Source organism: Peromyscus eremicus, chromosome X (genome assembly GCF_949786415.1).
Source record: "Peromyscus eremicus chromosome X, PerEre_H2_v1, whole genome shotgun sequence".
Lineage (NCBI taxonomy): Eukaryota > Metazoa > Chordata > Mammalia > Rodentia > Cricetidae > Peromyscus > Peromyscus eremicus.
Window position 1 is genome coordinate 4,359,626 of NC_081439.1, and position 22,307 is coordinate 4,381,932.

The 22,307-nt window shown below is 42.3% G+C and overlaps 1 protein-coding gene across 1 annotated transcript in view; it reads right to left on the reverse strand.

Moving 5' to 3' along the window:
- Nucleotides 1-19,632: 19,632 nt before the first annotated feature.
- The window catches only part of LOC131899656 (transmembrane protein 18-like), a 34,957-nt gene continuing 32,282 nt past the window's right edge, over nt 19,633-22,307 (reverse strand). Inside the window, 1 exon segment of the mRNA XM_059251149.1 lies at nt 19,633-20,186. Coding sequence (XP_059107132.1) covers nt 19,633-20,186 — 554 coding nt within the window.

The window sequence follows — 22,307 nt, forward strand, 5'->3', positions numbered from 1 at the left end:
GTGCCACCATGGTGGGTTTTCCTGAGGACTGGGGATCAAACCCAGGTTTTTGTGCGTGCTAGACAAGCACTCTACAAACTGAGGTACATCCACCGCTCTGTTTTTAAAAATACTGTACCTATGTGGAGTGTTGCAGGGAGGGGAGGGGGTTGGCTAAGAGAGGCACCGTGGATTACAGAGGATATGGTGAGAAATTACTGTCTCTGGGAAAATGCATATGACTCTAAGGGGCTGCACAAGGGGACATGCTACCTGTATCCATGGGTAGCTTTGTGAGTGAGTGAATTGCCATCCTGAGGAGGGTGACATTGAAGGAACTGACAAACATATGTTTACTCTTCCCAAAGAAGACAGGACAAGAAGAAATTGTTCTGAATAGCAGCAACATATTGAGGTTAGATAGAAAGAAAAACAATTTTATTTGGAGGTCAGCATGGACCATTAAGGCAATTTTGGATCAATCTTTCTTGTAGCTCTTAGTGGATCATCAAATTCTCATCATTCTGAGGCAATTTAGACACAGGTTTATTTCGTGTTAGGAGATGAAACAAAATCATTGATCAGGAATCCTTCCAGTTACAATGGCATTCTGTGAATGTGTGTGACAAATCCAATATCCTACTTACCAAAATGATAAGAGGCAGGAGGAAGTATGCAGAGGTAGAATATGGGAAGTACGTTATGAAAGATCCCTCTTTCTTTTCAAGGGTGTGTGTGTGTGTGTGGTTGAGACATGGTCACACTGTACAGCCCAGGCTAGCTTGAATTCAGTCTTTCTGCTTCAGCCTCTGGAGTGCTGAGATTACAGACGTGCACCACCATGGCCAGCATGAAAGGGCTTTTCTGTTGTTCGTTTATTTGTTTGTTTGTTTGTTGAGATACTGTCTCATTAGGTAGCTGAGACCTGTCTGGAACTCTCAAACTTGTCATCCTACTGCCTTTGTTTCTGAGTGCTAGGGTTACAGATGTGACACCATGCCTGGCATGAGAGGACTTTTTAATGTAGTGAAGGACTCCTTACAAGTTTACTTTGTACATCATGCTGTGTTCTAGTATCTTTAGTCAGGGGTTGGTAAACTATGGCTCATAGGCCAGATTCATCCCCATGTCTCTTTTTTCAGTGAGTTGTCTTGTACCCATGCCACACTGTCCATTTGTTTATATATTATCTATGGCTGCTTTGTGGGAGCAGCGGCAGATCTGAAGGTTGCCACAGTTTACATATGGACTGTGAAGCCTAAAACATTTGCTGTCTGGTCCTTCTAGACCAGTCGTTCTCAACTTCTCTAATGCTGTGACTCTTTAATACAGTTCTTGATGTTGTGGTGACCCCAAACATAAAATTATTTTTGTTGCTACTTCATAACTGTAATATGGCTGGGTTTAACTCAGTGACAATGTCCATGCAGAATTTAGTTGAGGGGTAAATTTTGTAGGCTAAAGACTACATTTCTACATTAGTGAAAAGCCTAAGTAACTAGCCCTCTCTCACATCTGCCCTTTTCTAGATATGACAGCAAAACGCAGTGCTGGCTAAGTAATCTATATACATGATTTCATGTTGAGTTGGGTTTGTGGACATACAACCATGTTAGGATTCTGTGACTGGCTATAGGAAGTGCTTAGACGCTAACTGAAAGAAATGGTTTAGAGCACAGTGTTGAACTGCTTCAGACCAGAAGATGGACTAGACTGCCTATTGTTTCATTTTCTATTTGACTAATTTACTAGACCTACTTTTTTTTTTTCTGAGACAGGGTCTTGTTATGTAGCTCTGGCTGGCTATATAGACAAGGCTGGCCTCAAACTCAGAGATTCACTTGCTTCTGTCTCCTGGATACTAAAGAAAGAACTGTACCTGCAGGGAGGGTGGTGGAACTGGCCTCCTTATAAAAGTGGCACTGTGTTTGCAGAGAGCCTATACGCTTCCTCTCATATGTTATTAATCTCTGCCAAATTACTTATAATAACTAATACAATGTAACTTCCATGGAAATAGTTACTATACTGTATTATTTAGGGAATAATGACAAGAAAAGAAAACTACATGTTCAATACAATTTTTTTTTTTGTTTTGGTTTTTCGAGATAAGTTTTCTCTGTGTAGTTTTGGTGCCTTTCCTGGAACTCACTCTGTAGACCATGCTGGCCTCAAACTCACAGTGATCTACCTGCCTCTGCCTCCCAAGTGCTGGGATTAAAGGCATGTGCCACCACCTCCCGATTTATATTTTTTTTATATTTTCATTCCATGTGTCTTAGTTTCTATTCTGTTGCTTTGATAAAATAGTCTGACAAAATCAACTACAAGGGAAATGAGTTTAATTCTGGTTCACAGTTCAAAGTTACCGAATGTCTTAGTTACTTTTCTGACAAAACACCATGACAAAGGCAACTTATAAAAGGAAGCATTTAATGGGAACTTACAATTTCAGAGGGTGAGTCTATGACCATCATGGGAGAGAGCATTGGCAGCAGGCAGGCATGGTGCTGGTTGAAGTGGTAGCTGAGAATTTATATCTGGTCTACAAGCACAAGGCAGAAGGAGAGGTTGGTGGGTGATGGAGCACACACTTGGAAAAAGCCTGGGCTTCTGGATCGTTTTTGTTAAAGGCTGTTTTGGAACCCATCTGTACCCTCTGTACTCCTCAGGTGTATGGAGAGCATTCCTTGGTTCCATCTCCCCAGTTAGAAGTCCTTATGAAGTAAAAGGTCTGTCATTGGACATGGTGAATGTTTCATAGTCATCTCTCTGGGCTCCAGTGATAAAGCACAGGTTTTCAGCTCACCCAGACCTTGCCTCCTAAAATTTGCAATTCAAGACACACGCTCTGGGGCCTCATTTTTCTCATTTGAAAAAAATGGTGAGAGCAATGATTCCTGTTGCTGACGTGGAAAACAGTATTGGGATACGATTCTCTGTAGTGCCTTAGCATAACTGTAGGCCATGTACTCAGAGGTACTTTTCATTAAAATAGAGAGATTTTATTCCAGATATTCTTTTCAAGAATATTTGTATACAAAAACCCCTGAAAGGTAAAGATCTTGTTTCCATGGAGAGCTTAGGGTACACTGGCTTGCCATCTGGCTTAATGTTTCTTTTTAGTCAAAGTTTAGGTCTATTCTACCCATTATAAAAGATTTGGCTTCTGTAAATTTGGACATCCTCTCCTATATTGCAGCTCACAGTGTATACAGGCTTCAGTTGGCCTTCAAGTGTGTCTCCTTTTGGGAACTGGAATTTAAGAAACTGAGACAAATGAGGCTCTTGCCATTGCTATAGTGAATAATGAGCTGTCCATGATCTGACTGTGGGAGTCTGTGGGAGTCCAACTCCAACCTGCTCCCACCTTACAAAGGGTTCTTGGGTGAAGGAGAGAGGAATGAGGAAATATTAGGTAGAAAGATAGACCGAGATGACGAGGAGAAAGAGAGACACCGGATAGCTTCGGGAGGGCCCTGGGTCAATACTCTTCTGCCCAGACCTTTATTCAAAAGGGCTTTTTATAATATGCCAAGGGGAGAGGCAAAAGACCTCCCCCTTTTGCAAGATCAAAGCACACTGTACAGCCAAATGTAGACCCTTCCAAACACCTGGTAAACATGCCCCTGGCCAAATCATCCTATTATGCAGCCCTGCTGAATAAAGCAAGCTCAGATTCTCTGACCCTGAGTAAGGTCTCACTAGGAAGCCTCTGTGGGCCACCACATCTGACTTAGTGTTGTTTGCTTCTTTGAGAGTGATGGAATATGGCTCTTGGTTCAGGTGGGCTTAGACTAGAGAACTGGGGTCCTGAAAACTATGGCCACTCAGTCCACTCCAGGCCAGTGGCTCCTAGGCTTGTTGTGTAACATCATGAAGAGTGATGACTGAGGATAGTAGAAGAAGAGGAACCAGAGTTTGCCTGAGGTAGAGAAACAGCTCCCTCTAGCAAGGGAAGGGAATCAAAACTGAGTTGCCAGCCCTGCCTTCCTGGCTAGGTCCTTTTATGCTCAGTACCTGAGCCTGATTGGCTTAGGCCTCTATGCAAACTAGGGGTAGAGTTGTGAAGCCTCTGTTTGACTGAACTGAATGCATGTGGAGGACTGTGGTTGGGTGAGAGATGTAAAAGGGCACCAACTCAGGAAAAACCTGCCATCTGGAAAGGAAGACCTGCCTGAAGTTACAAGAGGGAGAAAGAACCAGGAAGTGCAGAGAGCTAGGGCCCGCAGTCTGCCATTTTCCAAAAGAGGTTGGTGTTCAGAACAAAGGGCAACTATTATCTTGGTGAGTCAAGGCCTTTAAAAATTCCCAGCTTGCTGTGGGATGTTCTGTATGGCAAATGTGTTGCTAATTAGTCAATAAATAAAACACTGATTGGCCATTGGCTAGGCAGGAAGTGTAGGCGGGAAAAGGAGGAGAATAAAGCTGGGAAGTGGAAGGCTGAGTCAGAGAGACACTGCCAGCCGCCACGATGACAAACAGCATGTGAAGATGCTGGTAAGCCACGAGCCATGTGGCAGGGTATAGATTAATAGAAATGGATTAATTTAGGCTATGGGAACAGTTGGCAAGAAGCCTGCCACGGCCATACAGTTTGTAACCAATATAAGTCTTGGTGTTTACTTGGTCGGGTCTGAGTGGCTGTGGGACTGGCAGGTGAGAGAGATTTGTCCTGACTGTGGGCCAGGCAGGAAAACTCTAGCTACACCAGCTTCTAACTAAATTCAGAGCTTTTGAATCTAGCTTCCATGTTTACTGCTATATGGAATCCATTAAGAGGCTGGTTCTGCTAGTTTGCAGATGTTTCTTCTGTGATAAGCTCAGGGCTTCTCTATAAGCTAAGGGCTTCTCTGCCTATACAGAGGTCTGCAAGGTCCTCTATCTCCTATCTAGCTATCTAAAAAAGGAACTTCCCTACTCCTCAACCTTATCATCATGGACCATGTATCTTTCTACCAGCATCCATGATGCCATGAGGCTAACCTGTTAGCTTGCAAGTAAGGCAAAATCTTAACCTTTCACAGGTTTTGAGAAATATACACTTAACACACACACTTGATTTCATTCTTAACATATACATGGCAGGTTATCAATAAACAATTACTAAATGTATAATGTTATTTTTATCTTTATATGTGAAGCATTACCCTACCCCAAAGGCCTATGTACTAAAAGCTTGATTCCAAATTCTACAATGGTCAGAGATGGGGCTTTGGGGAGGTGAGGACAACTTCATTAATTCATTTATCTCCTCATGCATTCATAGTATAATAGCATTATTAGGAGGTGATGGAGACTAATGGAGGTGAAGCCTAGTTGGAGACAGTAAGACATTGACGACATCATATCTTGTCCCTGCTACCCACCTCTCTCTGCTTCTTGGCTGCCGGGAGATGAGCAGCCCTGCCCTACCATGCCCTTCCACCATAATGTGCTAACTTGCCACATAATTACATTAATGGAGCCTGTACTGAAATCTATGAAACCCTTGGCCAAATTCAACCTTCCCTCCTTTAAATGATTTCTCATAGGTATTTGATATAGCAGTGCTGTGGAATAATGCTTTTGTACACTGGTTTAATAAAATGCTGATTGGCCAGTAGCCAGGCAGAAAGTATAGGTGGGATAAGCAGATAAAGAGAATTCTGGGAAGAGGAAGGCTGAGTCTGGAGATGCCAGCCTGCTGTCCAGGGAGAGCAGCATGTAATGGCACACAGGTAAAGCCACAGAACATGTGGCAACATATAGATTAACAGAAATGGGCTGAGTTTAAGTGTAAGAGCTAGTCAGTAGTTAGCCTGAGCTAATGGCTGAGCAGTTTTAATTAATATAAGCCTGTGTGTGTTTACTTGGGGGACTCGAGTGGGAGAGATTTGTCCTAACCACCGGCTGGCTGGGACACAGGATAATTTCCAGCTACATAGCAGTGAAAAGTCTGAGTAATGCAGTGGTAAATGGCAGAACAATGACATCACAATAACCTTTTTACTTTACCTCTCCAAAAACATAAAACATGAGAAGCTTAGGTACGGCTGGTGGAGAGAAAATAAATGGAGACTGTCATGTCAAAGAGCCCCAGCCTCATGGGACTAGGTGGAAATTTTACTTTAGAAATTTATCTTTTCAGGCCCTGGGTACCAGTTTCTCCCTCAAATTCCATTCATTGACTTCCAAGATTTGGGAAGAAGTAAGGGAGCATGTGGGAGACAGAAGCTTTGGTGCAAGTGACACTAGGTGACAGGATCATATTGCATGAAACAGTAGAAATGAGATCAAGCAGCAGGCTAGGCTCCTTTATTGGGACTTCAGTTTATGAGCACAAGGGAGCTCAGACTTATCAGAGAGGACGGCAGGTTGCTCTCACCAAAGGAAGCAGCAAGCTTTGAGTTTTTCTGGAGAACTAAAGTTTGGTAGCTGTTCATTGCCCATGGGCACAGTTTCAAAAGGTGTTTTTGTGCTGGTACACAAGCATTCTGGCCTTAAGGTTAGTGCCAACAGGCTGGCACCTTAACCCAGGAACTGCTGAGTTTCTCTTCCGGCTAGTGCCAGCATATTGAATAAACATCTAGGCTGCATGGTTTGGTGTGGACCAAAGGACTTTCCATGCTTGAGCTGCTGAGAAAGCACGAAGGTGAGGTAGATGAAATGTGTACCTGCAACAGTGGTCAATAGGGTGAGTTAACGCTGTACTAATCTATCATGGGCAGAACATTTAAAAATGGTGGACAGAGTAGAGTATGACTTGTAAGTTAAGAAAGCAAAAAGGACAGATGTAATATGAAAACAGAGATGCCAAGCCTTTTGCCCATTTTAGTCAGATATCAGATAGATATAGGCTGCAGTGAAGGGTCAGGATTTAAAGCAAAAACAGCCTTCACATTTTTAATTACATTTGTATTTATTTTATGTGTGTTTACTTATATGGACATACACTTTTGGAGGTTGGAAGAAAACTTGTGGGAGTTAGTTCTCTTTGTCCACCATGTGGGTATTGGGGATAGAACTCATGTGGCCAGGCTTGGTAGCAGGTGCCTTTACTCTGAGCCATCTCATTTCTATTCAATAAGCTAAGCAACTGTTATCATAGCCACATATCAGAGGTGGGACGTAACAATGGACTGCTTAGCTGTGTAGCCTCTAAAATTATTTAGGTTTTTCTTTGGTAAGAATTCCCACCTATCTTTGTTATTGTGTGGCCAGCCGTCTTGATTCCAATGTGGTGCTTTATGACAGAGCTTGAGAAATTACAAGAATAGTGGCAGAGAAAGCCACATATTATATTTTTAATGGATAACTGGCAAGGACTCAAGGTTTATTTGCCTTCTGTCCCATGGCATTAGTCCCTACCTGAGACATTTCAAATTCAGTGGATTCATTATTGTTCCCTCAGTTTTCTCTTTGTTCAAGGGACTTCATTGACTGATTTCTTTTGGCACTTTAAGAAAGGTCCAGGGTCAGCCTGGACACACAGCAAGACTCAGTCTCCAAAATAAAACAAAAAAAAAAATGATAAATCTGTCAGACTAGAGGGCTACAGGCAGAATGAATATTGCTCCCATATGCAGATACTTAAGAAAAGGTTAATGTGAAATGTTGTTGAAATAAGAAAATCTTAGGGCTGATGATATAGTTTATGGTAGAGTTCTTGCCTAGTGTGTATGAGGTTTGGAGTTTTGAAAAAATTAAAGAATGAGTTCTTTTTTTCCTTTCATTTTGTAGAATAAAATAATTTTATTCTAGCTCACATATAAAAACATCAGACAGGTTGCTTAAGGAAGACATGAAAATACTTGCCCAGACCCAGACTCTGTACATCTGAGTGAATTTCTGTCCAATTATAATTAATCAATTGATGGAGCTTTATTTATGATTTTATACTTTCAATGCCAATTACATATTTAATTAATTCATTAATTTTATGATTATTGCTCCTTAAATGCCCAGAAAGTTTAATTGACTTACCACTCATGAAAAGGAAAAAAAATAAATTAAAACTAGGAAAATATTAGTCATTTCTTAAATTCAAAGGCAAATAATTCCATATAAAAACTGGAAGAAATAAAGAGGAACAGAAAACAAAATATGCAGATTAAAATGGTAAGTGAGGTAATACTAGGAACAGGGAATGATGCATGTAATATACAAGGAATTAAAATTCATGACAAGGAGCTGAGCATGGAGGTACATGCCTTTAATCCTAGTGCTCAGGATGCAGAAGAAGGTGGAGATCTGTGTGTTTGAGGCCATCCTGGTTTACACAAGAATGTCAGGACAGCCAGGCCTACATAGAGAGACTCTATCTCAAACAAACAAACAAAAGAAAACAAAACAAAACAAAAAACCATGACAATGATAATATAGAAGTCAAGAAGAATAAAACTAGGGCTGAAATATTCTAAAGTATTATTAGCATTTGGGGAAAGTGATAAAATTGGTATTTGTTGTAGAGTACACAAAGTAGTCATGATTTAATCATTAACATAAGTATAGAGATTACAACAAGTTTGTATAGAGAAAAGTAGAGCAATAAAATATTTAATTCAAATCCAGTCAAGGAATGAGACTAAATTAAATTAAAGAGTAGGGAAGTAGTGTGATGTTTGAATAATCTCAGATTACATGAAATGTTAATGCATGAAATATTAATTTATTTTGAACAGTTGTGTGATGTACTTCATGGAGTTGTTGATAAGTGCTTTAGGTATTTTACTGATGAATAGTGACTGCTCCCTAATTTTTGCTATAATAACCAACATTGTATAAAAATTATCTGCATAGAAACTTTCATTTCTATTTTTATACAATATTTAAATAGGTTGGAACAGTGGGAGAAAATGGAAACATATTTAAAATTAATGACAGGTTGTTGAGGTGATGGACATGTTAATTAGCTTAATTGAATTTCTATAATATGTATTTGTCTATTGAAATCTTAAAATGCCACTAAAATAAAATGCTGACATGAACTGTAAACATTGCTCTCTCCTGATAGAAATATATGAAAAATTTTCATTTACCAACAGTATCAAACTGTCAATCATTCCACATTTTAATTTATGTACAAAGATTAAAAATCCCTTCCATTCCTTGGATAGGAGACAAAATTATCTCCAGTGGACTGTCTACTAAATTGATTGCCCATTAATGGGATCACCCCTGAAGTTACTGCTTAGGTCAACCACCATTAGATTAGATCCTACAGGATTAGACTCTAAATATGGTGAGTCAAACTTCAGTTGATTTAGCTATTCTTGGACCAATTAAAGATTTGATACAGTTCTGCTGAGGTGGAGGCTAGCCATACAGGGTTCTCCAGGAAATCTATGGCCACTCTGATGCAGTTCTGCTCAAGCGAAGGCATGCAGCGCCAGGCAGGTGGGCCCCATTATGATAAGCAAATATATGATGAAGAAATGCAAGAGAAAGAGAAGTGGAATGGCTCATGTGCTGTAGAAAGAGGCAGAAAGGAAGAAATGAAGACTGTGAGGAGTAGGCTGATGGGGGAGGTCTGCTTGCCACCTAGGGCCATGGTGATATCTGGGCTGGACTGCTGCCAAGAGCCAAGTCTGGGTCCCTAGTCCTACAGCAGCCAGGGTCTATGTTGATATCCATTGCTCCCGTTGCCTTCGAGGGCCATGCTGATTCCAGTAGTCTAGGCTGCCACCTGGGGCTGTGTTGGGATACCAGGGCCACACTGATGCTGGGGCCATGCCAATCTGGGTGGTCTCTGTTGCCACCTGGGGTCATGGTGACAACCAGACCTGGGCTGCTGCTGAGGACCATGTTTGGGTCTGTGATCCTACTGCAGCCAAGGTCAGTGTTAAAGTCCATGGCCCATGTTGCCACCAAAGGCCACATGAAGCCTGGGGTCTGGGCAGCACCCTGAGGCCTTGTTGGTGTTCAAGGGCAATGCTGCTGCCAGAGCCATCCTGACCTGAGTGGCCAGTGCTTCCAGCTGGAGCCAGGATGTTGACTGGGGCTATGTCTGGGTCCGTGGTCCAGCTACAGCTGGGGTCTGTGTTGCAGTCTGTGGCCCAGGTTGCCACTGGGGCCTATACAGGGGCCTAAGATCTGGGTCATAGCCTGTAGCCTTGTTGGAGTTTGGGACCCATGATGCAGCAGTGGCCACACAGGTCTGGGTGACCTGTGCTGCCACCCAGGGCCATGGTGTCATCCTGGCTGCTGCTGAGGGCCGTGTCTGGATCTGTGGTCCTATAGCAGCCAGGGTCTGGATTGACATATGTGGATCCTGTTGCCACCAAGGGCCATGAGGACACCCAGGGTCAGGTCAGCCACTTGAGTCCAGCTTGGTTGTCCGAGGGCCATGGTGCATGCAGATCTGTGTGGCCTGTGCGGCTACCCAATGTCATGATGATGTCTGGGCCAGAGCAGCAGCTGAGGGCCATGTCTGGGTCCATGGCCCTACTGTACCCAGAGTCTATGCTGACGTCTGAGGCTCCTATTACCATCGAAGGTTGTGCAGATGCCGGAAGTCTGGGTCCATGTTTATGTCTGAGGGCCACACTGCCACTGGGGCCTGTATTGATCTGAGTGGCCTGCACTGCCACCTAGGGCAATGGTGACATCCAGACCCAGCTGTTGCCAAGGACCATGTCTGGGTCTGTGATCCTAGTGAAGCTGGAGTCTGTGTTGAAGTCCAAGTCCCCATATTGCCACCAAAGGTCACATAGAAGCCTGGAGTTGGGGCTGCAACCTGAGGCCTTGGTGGTGTCCAGGGGCCATGCTGCTGCCAGAACCATCCTGACCTGAGTAGCCAGTGTTTCAACCCAGGGCCAGGATGTCGACTAGGCCCAAGCTGCTGCCTAGGACCATGTCTGGGGTCTGAGGTCCAGCTGCATCTGGGGTCTGTGTTGATGTCTGTGACTCATGTCACCTCAGAGAGCCTTAGGAACCATGTGAGATGAAATTAGAGAGCCATGTTGAGCCAGGCCCGCCCTTCACTGGCCCTGCCTCTTGCTGGACACTGCATCAAGAGAGCTAGCTCCTGTACTTGGGAGAGATGGCCCCACCCCTTACCACAAACGAGGGTGAATGGACTCTGAGGCCATGGGCATGGGGGAGCTGACTCCTCCCCCACACCTGAGGCAGGTGGCCCCAGTGGCCCCGGGGCTGACCAGCTCAGCTACCATCCAGGCCCACAGCTGGGCCTTGGGTTGGCCCACCCTTACATCTGCCTCATATAGAACCTGCTGGAGCTACTGAAGGTACTGGTCTTGTGGAACAATGCTCACAGGATCTCCAAGACCTGGGGCAGCCACAGGCTATCTCAGAGGAGTTCTGGTGAGGATCTAGTGATGATGGTGTACCTGAAACCAGAGGCCTTGAACCAGACAGTGACTCATCGCAGTGAACATTTGCTGTTGAAGCTGGTAGGACAAAAGGGTATACTATGTGACACACCTCTCCCAATGCCATCAGAATGAATGATGAGGTTTTGAAGAGGTGGAAAAGAAGGACATGTGGCATGTTTCCAGGTCCCCTTCCAGGCTCCCAGTTCTTCGCTTCTATTATTTCGGATAACAGCTTGGCACTGACAATAGCTTTAGCCAGAGTCCCAGGGGTCTCTAGCCCATCTTTGCTACAAAAGTCACTTAAAAATAACTTGAGTAAATTTAGCATTTGGCTTTTCTTTAACCTAATAATTAATTAATTTTTAGAATGTGAACATGTATATAATGTTATCCCCCAGGATAAAATCTATGGATGTTCAAGCATTTTATATAAAATGGTGTAGTGTTTGCATATAACTTCTACACATTTTCCTATAAAAACATCTCTAGATTACTTACAATATCACAATGTGAATACTATATTAATAATTATTGTACTCTATTGGAGACAATGACAAGAAAGGGTCTGTGCATGCTTGCTATAGATACATGTTTTTAAAGTTTTGTTTATTTTTATGTGTATGGGTGTTCTGCCTACATTTTTAAAAAAAGGACATGTGAAGAGGTTTTCTTGTTTTTTGTTTTTTTTTCAAGGCAGGGTTTCTCTGTGTAACAGACCAGCCTGTCCTGGAACTAGCTCTGTATAACAGTCTGGCCTTGAACTCACAGAGATCTAACTGCCTCTGCCTCCCAAATGCTGGGATTAAAGGTGTGTCCCACCAACACCTGGTGACACGGAGGTGTTTTTTTTTTTTTTTTTTTTTAAAGAGAGACTTGTATTCCAGGCTGGCTTTGCACTTAAATCAGGAGGATCTTGAACTCCCAAGCCTCCCATCTCTACCTCCTTAGTGTTGGGATCACAGGCATTAGCCACCATTCCTGGTTTATGAGGTACTAGGGATTGAACTCAGGGCATTGTACTTGGTAGGCAAGCATTCTACCAATTGAGCCACAGCCCAAGCTCCTAGCACTGACGCTTGATTGAATCAGTCTTTGGTAGATCAATCCCTGATTCCATCAGCCACAGACAGTGTCCTACTTTTCTTTCTATTGATGATGACATCAATAGACCATAAATAGTAAAGACTATGTATGGTGATATTTTATTTGTGCTGAAATGTGATTTTATTTGTATGTTAATAAATAAAGTTGCCTGGGGGTCAGAGCTAAAAGCAAGCCATTTAGCAGAAGTCTGGCAGTGGTGACACATGCCCTTAATCCGATCACATGGCAGACAGAGTCTCTGTGTATTCAAGGACACAGCCAAGCGGTGACCGCAACCTTAATCTCAGTACAAACCATAGAGCCCTGGAGGTCTGTATAGACAGGCAGTGATGAGGAAATCATGTGGTTGGGTTTAAAGCCAATGAGAACAGAAAGGCAATAAAAAGACAGGACACAGGAAGAAGGTCTCTCTCTCTCTCTCTCTCTCTCTCTCTCTCTCTCTCTCTCTCTCTCTCTGAAAAACGGCAGCAAGTGGTAAGCTAAAGGCTATTTGCTAGTGCTCTGACCTCTTGGGCTTTAATTCTGCATTTTGCTCTGTGTTTCTTATTTAAAAAGACCGTTTAGAATTTCATCTATAACTATGATCAAAAGTAGCTTGGAAGGAAAGGGTTTATTTGGCTTACATGTCCTGATCATAGTCCATCATTGAGAGGCACCAAAGCAGGAACTCAAACAGGGCAAAAATTAAAGTAGACACCATGGCAGAATGATGCTTACTGGCTTGTTCTCCATGGCTTATTCAGCCTGCTTTCATATTCTAGTACCACCTGCCCAGGGGTGGCATTGCCCACAGTGGGTTGAGCCCTCCCATATCAATCATTAATATAGGCCATCTGATGAAAGCATTTTCTCAATCACAGTTTCTGCTTCCCTAATGACTCTAGCTTGTGTCAAGTTGACAAAAAATAACCAGCACAGATAGATAGCTCATTAGGTCAGCTGCTGAGACACTCAAACCCCTGATTATATTAGCCACTATTTGCATCTGCTATTGAATGGTCCAAATACTGATTGAATCAAGTCCTAAGCCGAGTCCCTATTTGTATCAAGCACAGAATAAAATAGATCAACTCTTGACTGAATCAGCCTTCAATTGGATCAAGTGCTAATTGGATCGAGCACTGATAAGACCACTCCTGATCGAATCCATACCTGATTGCTTCATCTTCTTGATTGGCTTGAGACCAATCTGGATCAATCTGATCAAATCATTCATGATTACATCAAGTACTCATTGGCTTGGCCCAGGTTGAGTTATGGACACTGACACTGTGAGACTGTGAATTATATCCAGTCTTCTCGACCTTTCCTCTTGTCCCTCTGACAGAGAAACTCCCAACCTTTCATGTCAACCATTTCCTGCCCACCGTTTACCTCTGGGTCCATCCACAGGCTTGTTATCCCACACTGCTTGTCTATTTGCATTATATTTCATCGATGATAGTGCTTGGCTTGGCCTCTTCTCCAGACTCCTCTCAGAACTGCCTCCACCCAGAAGCTTTCCTTAGCTAACCAAAGGCCTGCTCCAGCTCCTGTCATCACTTCTGAGCTCTTGAGGCCTCATTAATACCATGATCACATGTGCATGGTGCAGCTTATTTCCCAGCAGACCCAGCAGCAGACAGATGGTAGTCAGTGTGGGAAGGCTCCCCATAGAATGTTACCTTGTCTGTGTGGAAACCCTTATTTGGCCTGGCTTGCTGAGCAAGTTCTCTTGCCCATGAGCATGGTGATAACGCTGCAGTCTGAGCTTCTCCTTCTCCCTTTTGACTTCTCCTTTGAACTGCTGCCTGGGAGCTCTCACAAAATGCTCCAGTATGCCTTGTTGACAAGGCTGTAACAGAGGGACTACCGACTCAGCCCTAGAGAAGGAGTCACAGTCAATAGATGATAAATCTTGTCCTCATGATTTGGGCCATATACATATATACAAATTACTGTTACTATAATTATTGTTAAGCCGGGTATTATTACTAAGCCTGGGTGATGTGCCTTCATAAACCCTCCATGCCCCCTTTGGGGATCTTTTGCCCTAGCTACCTAACCCTTATTGGATTCCTTGACCTGGCCTAGGATGCTCAAGTGGCTCATGATGACAGGTTTCCCAAGCAGAACTGGCCCCTGGCCCCTGCACTCTCTTCAGCTCCCCAGTTGCCTGGACACTAGGAAGTAAACAACTTGTGCCTTATCAGACCAAGCCTGCATCTTCCTAGACCACACTACATGGTCCTAGAAAACACAGTTGCCCACACAGGAGGTACACAGGCTCCTCCCAAGCCTCACAGAAAAACAGTAGATCTTTACTGTAGTTTATGGCGGAAAGGAAAGAGTCACGCCATACAACAGAACTGATATGGGAGGTATATTGGGGGAGGATAAGAGGAAGAGGGTGCAGAGGCCAGCCTCTGGGGGAGAAGTGGTAGAGAAAGAGAGAAATGGGGAGGGGCTTGCCTTTTTAAGGGGGGTGTAGTGCATGCGCACAGGGAGTACTCTTAGTGGCTGCAGCTGAGTAATTCAGCCAGCGTAATGCCTGAATGCTAACAATATTCCTACTTCAGATTAAGCAAAAATCCCAGCCAGGTAATGGTAGTGCACACCATTAATCCCAGCATTTGGGAGGCAGAGGCAGGCATATGTGAGTTTGAGGCCAGCCTGGTCTACAGAGCAATTTCAGGACAGCCAGGGCCACACAGTAAAACCCCGTTTCAAAAGTGGATCTTCCCACTTCAGATCAGCCAAGCTGTCTTACTTAGGTTTTCATTGTTGTGAAGAGACGCTGTGACCACAGGAACTCTTATGAAGGAAACATTTAATTGAGGTGGCTCACTTACAGTTTCAGAGGTTCAGTCCATTATGATCATGAAGGGGAGCATGGCAGCATGCAGGCAGAGGTGGTGCTGGAGCAGAGAGTGCCACATCTTGCAGGCAACAGGATGTCAACTGACAGTCAGACTTCTGGAAGCGTGAGCAAAAGAGACCTCAAAGCCTGTCCCCACAGTGACTCACTTCCTCCAATTATGCCATACCTCCTAATAATGCCACTCCCTTTGGGGCCATTTTCTTTCAAACCACCATATAAGCCTCACAGAGGAGACTCCAAGGCCTTCACTAAAGTTCCAGAGGGAGGGGATTCTAGAGCTCAAATAAACATTGAACTTAGCTCTTCCTTTAATCTTATCTGATAGCTCCTAATTGCTCATCTTGGGGACCTCCCTGTATTGTAGATGACCTCCACCCTAGGATTTGAGCATTTCCTTCTGCCTGATACTTGATAGACCCATTATTGTCTTCCATCACCCTCTTACCCCCCTGTCCCTAATGACTGACAGGGGGAGGGGACACTTATGTTTCAGGTGTGGAAACAGCAGCAACTAGGAATGCATCAGTGTTTGGAGACACAGACAGGTGCTTAGGGTGAGACCTTCACACAGAGCCAGGTGCAGGGTAAGGAACTTGCTACATCTCACACGCCTCCCAAGTGCCTACTCACCTTCTCAGGGAGTCTTAGTTGCTTTTCTATTACTGAGAAGAGACACCATGTCCAAGGCAACTTTTGAAGAGTGCATCAGGGATTATAGTCCCAGAGGGTTAGAGTCTATGCCCATCATGACAGATACCTTGGCAGCAGGCAGGGTGGTGTGACACTGGAGCACCAACTAAGAACTTACATCCTTACTCACAAGTAGGAAGCAGAGAACTGGGAATAGTGTGGACTTTTGAAACCTCAAGGCCCATCCCCAGTGACATACCTCTTCAACAAGGCTCACCTCCTATTCTTTCTCAAATAGTTCCACCAGCTGGGGACCAAACATTTAGACATATGAGGCTATACCCATAGATCAGTGCCTCATCCATCATCAGAGAAGCTTCCTCATACGGTTGATTGGAGGTAACACAGAGACCCACAACTGGACAATGTGCAGAGAATGGAAGATTGTGTCAGTCCTAGATGGGATGTCTTCATCCAGCCCCTCCCCTCAAGGCTCAAGGAACTATGTAGAAGAGGAGGTGGAAAGATTGTAAAAGCCAGAAGAGATGAATGCTGTGGGATGTCTTTCTGCAAACTGTGACTATATGCTTTTCTCATTGGTTAGTAAATAAAGCTGCATTGGCCTATGGTAGGGCAGGATGGAGCCAGGTGGGGAAATCTGAGAGAGATAATGAGAGGATAAAGGAGATTGGGGGGAGATGCCAAACCATGGTCCAAGGAGCAACATGTAATGGGATGCAGGTAAAGTCACTGAACATGTGGCAAAACATAGATAAATAGAAATGGGTTAATTAAAGATGAAAGACTGGCTAGCAAGAAGCTTGCCATAGGCCATACAGTTGGCAACTAATAAAAGCCTTTGAGTGATTATTTTATAAGCGGCTGCGGGACCTCAGGACTGGGTGGGACACAGGAAAACTCCAGCTACATTTGCCACATATGGCTTCAGCCTTCTTCTCTGTCATTCTGGCCCTATGCATTCAACCCATCTCGAACTCCGTTTTACCTGAGACAGGGTTCCAATCCCTACAAGAACATATGAAAGCATAATCTGCATATATTGCTAAGGATGATGACTTGGAATTGTGACAATACACAAAATATCTTAAACAGAGGTATGAATGTATAGTGCAATATGCAATATGACAATAATCCTAAATATGTATCAATATACAAAATATCTTAAACAGAGGTAGAACATACATACAGTATGACAAATATAATTTTGCATTTATATCAATATACAAGATATTTCAAATAGGAGTAAAAATATAAGTACAACACAACAAATATAGTTTTGTATTTGTCTCAAGATATAAATTATCTTAAATAGGAATATAAAAATAGTTTACATTTGTATCAACATACAAGAATCCATAACCATGCAAATTATCTAAGGCTGATATTTTACTAAATTAGTTTATTAGTATATACAATAATCTACCTTAATATCCTATACCTATCCACACCAGATCTCATTACAGACGGTTGTGAGCCACCATATGGTTGCTGGGAATTGAACTCAAGACCTCGGGAAGAGCAGCCAGTGCTCTTAACCACTGAGTCATCTCTCCAGCCTCAAATATTCGTGTTTTTTTAAAAAGTTAAGCACATGTGCGTCTACAACCACATATGCAGAGACAAGACACAAAACCCTAAAGGTCAAGGTCATGGTTATATAAAGTCTGAGGTATTAATATCACCATATGGTGAAGTAAACAATACCTTTGTACTATTTTATCAGAGGAAAACTAGATTAATTTGGATGGTTCTAAATACAGGCAGTCCAAACAATGCATGATTGGTAACTGTTGTCTTAAAATGCACAGAATCCACAAGTGCCCTAGTTCCTCTCTTTCTAGTCTCTCCAACACCCATGAAGCTGCCCTGGACAAAGCCAGAACTCAGGCAGCTCAACCACTCTCTGACCCATTTTGCACCTTGGACACAAAGGCCAAGGGGAACAGACTTGGTTGGTGAGTTCTAGACCTACCTGACACTCTCCTGCTTCAGATTTATCTAACCAAATATAACTGACCAATTTGTTTTTATTTTCTGTGAAACTAATCAATGTTATAGTGAGTGCCTTTGTAACCACAAATGATTAAACACCTGAACCAGTAATTTTCAGAAACACACAATTAGATATACCCTTAAACACAATGTCTATGACTTAACAGTGTGGTTTTATTTTATTTTATTATTTTTGTTGTTGTTTTTGTGGGGTTTTTTTTGAGACAGGGTTTCTCTGTGTTGTTTTGGAGCCTGTCCTGGATCTCGCCCTGTAGACCAGGTTGGCCTTGAACTCACAGAGATCCACCTGGCTCTTCCTCCAGAGTGCTGGGATTAAAGGCGTGCGTCACCACTGCCCAGCTAACAGTGTGATTTTTAAATTTAAAAATTGACTTACTATACTATTTCCTTTGGTACTTTTGTTCAATATAAAAGTGGAACAAATCAAGAAATTGAGAACACAATTCAGGTTAAGTGCTGCAGTGGCTTCACGAAGGAGCTACAAACTCACACCTTAGGTTTATCAGGTTGTCACAATTCAATCAGTAGGCTTTCTAACAATTCAGTCAGTAGGCTTTCTACTAAGAGCCCAAAGTGCACAAACATTTAAAACTACATATCTGGGTTTCAGAACATAACTGTAATGTATCAAATGGTCTACTTTTAACCTTTTGAATACTTTTATCTAGATTTTATTTTTGAACTTTGAATAATGCTTCACTTAGGAAGAAAAAAATTTCTACTAAATAAAGAAAATAATTCACAAATTATTTCTCTCAACTAAAGCTAAGAGTCTATAGAATTCCCAGTACTAAATACTGTTCCTAAGTCTGAGTCTCCAGTCATTTGTAATTTCTGGAGATTTATTGCTCTAGATTCCATAGAAACTAAGGATATCTGAGAAAACAGAAGCAATATGCCCTTCTCTGTGCCCTCCAACCCCCAACTGCACAAGATGTGACACTCAGGAAGTATTGGTCTGTACTTGTCACAGTCTGTGTAGAAACAACTAAGTCATTTACTGAGTATGCAAGTCTTTATAATTTTGTACCCAGAAAAAACAAAACCAAATGGTTCATTTGACATACTATTTTCCATGGAGTCTTGACTTTACAGCTCCCATTCTAGCCTAGTATTTTCAAACAAAACATTTTCAGTGGCATAGCCCCAACTTGATTCTTTAGAGGACTTAGCTACATGGGAACTTATATACTGCATTCTTTTCCAGACCTGTCCCACAGTTCCCTCAGCCTGGGTACTGCAGTTCCCTCAGCCTGGGTACTGCTGACATTATATACAGAATACTCCATGATGGGGCTCTCCTGTGCCCTGTAGGATTTCAGCATCTTAGTCTCTACCCAACAGACACAAGTGCCATGCCCATCTGTGGTTACAAATGTCACCAAAGTCTCTGGGGGAACAAAATCATCCTAACTGAGAGCGACCACTACAGGCTAGAAACAGAAGAGTGAGCAGGTAGTGGTGCCACAGCAGGATGGCACTGTTTATTTCTCAGTTTCCACACTCAAAATTGAGTGACCTCTAGTTATATAATAAGGTCTACCAGCAAATTGTGAAAAGCTGTGTGAAACTCTTCCTGTGGCTGAACCAGAGAGCTCCCACCATGCAAATGTGGGTCCAGGTGACATCATTAGTTCTTTTAAGAAACAGCTTTAGTGAGGCCTCAATCTTTGAGGGTGTAAAATATAAAATAATTTTCCAAACCATGAGTCAGCTGACAGAGGACATCTGGGCCATGTGCGGCTTACAACTGGAAACAACCAAGTCAGTGGACAATGTCCATAGCAACAGTGAGGATTCTTTTTTTTTTCTTCTCCTTTTCCTCTCCTTTCTCTTTTCTTGCAAGTTCTTTAGGTCAGACATCACATTCAAAGTCTTCTGTACCCACATAATCACAATGACCACGGCATTGAACAGCAATGGTGCTGAGAACATGATAGAAATGAACTTCCCCTGGAAATCGAAATACTGATATTTTGCAAACAATCTCCAATTCATTGCAGCCACTTCATTGATGTACTCAGCACAATAGACTAACACTACTTGGCACAGAAAGTGTCCAGTCTGTAGTTTGTAACTCTGGGATGAGAAGCATGTGAGAAGTAGGCACAGTAGGTGGAAGATGACAAGCCCTAGGAGTCATGGCTCTGTCTAGTCTGTCTCCTGGAAGGCTCTGACCAAGAATGGTGAGGGTATCACGCTGGGGATACCAACAACCTGGAGAAGTCTGCGGCTTCTGATGAATGACTCCAAGGAAACAGTATCTTCCAGACACAACAAGACTGGTGCATATATGAACCCAGAGACTGAAGCATGCACAAGGCCTGTACAGATTCAAGCCACACAGGATCCCAGTGTCGAGAGGGGAATGTGGACACAGATTTTCATTCCTAACCAAAAAGCTTTCTGCAATTGACATCTGCTTATAAAGGAAAGATTTATTTTCTCCAATGGAGTCTCACTGGGTATGTTAACCAAACTTTAAGTGGTTTGCCCATAAGTAGATGGCCAAAACAAAGTGAACTCAGTGGTATTTTTGTAAACTTTTTGTCTTGTATTGCTTTGTCTAGGCATTTTGTTTTGTTTTGTCTTACTGGTGTTTTGCTTGTATGTTATGGTTTCCAATTTTGTGTTTTTATGGTTTATGTGTGTATGTTTCTTGTATTTTTTTTTAATTCTAAAAAGAAAAAGAAAGAAAGGGCATGGAGTGGGATGGGTGGAGAGATGAGGAGGATCTGGGAGAAGGGGAAAACATCATCAGAATATATTGTATGAAAAAAATTTTTCATGGGGGTCATTTTCACTCAAACTACCACAAAAACTCATCTCAAATAATCAAGTTGAGCAAATCAGAAGAAAAATATCCACTTCCATATTCATATAAAACTTCTGGCACAAAGAATTTTCATTAAATTTAAACTGATGATAATCCAGGCAATTAAATGATGATTATTCATAAATCATTAATTAAACTCTGACTCACATACACTTGTAGTATCTCATACATAACCTGGCAATTGGAATATTTTAGGAAAATATATTATTAGAATTTTAAATGCCACTCCATTGCAAATATTTATCAACAAATATGGAAGAATGTATCTTACCTAGTTGTAGTCAATTCTTATAATGGAAGATGTTAGATATTATTCAAGAAACAATTATAAAGAATACAATGTATACTCACTTCCAATGTGTTCTCCCTGATAAATATCTGCTGCAAAACACCTGAGAAAAGAACTTGACAAAATGGTTTATGCTGGATCAGTGCTTGAGGGTGTGGTTCATTCTGGGAGGAGTCATGGTGGCAGGAGCATGAGGTATCTGGACACCTGTGTCTGTAGTCAGGAAACAGAGAGAGATTAATGCTGGCCATCGGCTCATTTCTTCTTTTCAATCAGTCTAGAACCTCAGCCCATGGAATGGTGCCACCCACGTTCAGGCTTTGTTTTCTTTCTTGATTTAAATCTTTCTAGAAACACATTCAGAAGATTGTCTCCTAGGTGATTCTAAATCCAGTCAAGCTGACAATCAAGATTAACCATCACAACAAATAAAATATGCATGGAATCTGGAATAATATTTAAAAAAACCTTCAGAAGTAATGTTTAAAACAGATAAAGGACAAAATAATCCACTCTCCATTTTTAAAAATTTTGCTGAATCTATACATTAAGAGACTTCTTAAAGGCATCTCATATTTTTAATGCTATCCTAGTATCTTATTCAGAGTGTTTCTATTTGAGACAGAAATGTGTATAAGACAAAAATGAAGATGACAGAATTTGGAGGTAATTTTCAAAGTTAGGTGTATTTTAAGCCACAGAAAAGTGACTCCTAATGTTTGGAGATGTCAATATGTTGATTTTAAGACAGTAAGCTTTGCTTGTCTCAGTTTCATTAGGTGAAATTAATTCTCATATGTACCAGGAGGTTACTTTCAAAAGAGGATTTCAAGCCTAGAGAGATGTATCAATGGGTAAAATTGCTAGCTTTCAAGCCTGAAGTCCTCCAACCCTGAAGACATGAAGTAGCCTTACTGGGACACATATGGTGGAAGGAGAGAACAGACTCCCATAAGTTGTCCTCTGACCTGCATAGGAGAACCTCTGTACACATGCACACACACACACACACACACACACACACACACACACACACATACACACTCAGACACAAAGCAAAAAACAATTTAAAGAGGTTCTCAAAGCTGAAGAGATAGCTCAGTGGTAAAGAACACTTGTTTCTCTTGCAGAGGACCCTAGGTTCAATTCCCAGAGTTTACATATGGTACACAACCATCAGTAAGTCTGGTTCCAAGGGATCTTATGCACTCTTCTGGCCACTTCAGACATCAAGCATGCATGTGGTGCAGAAACACACAT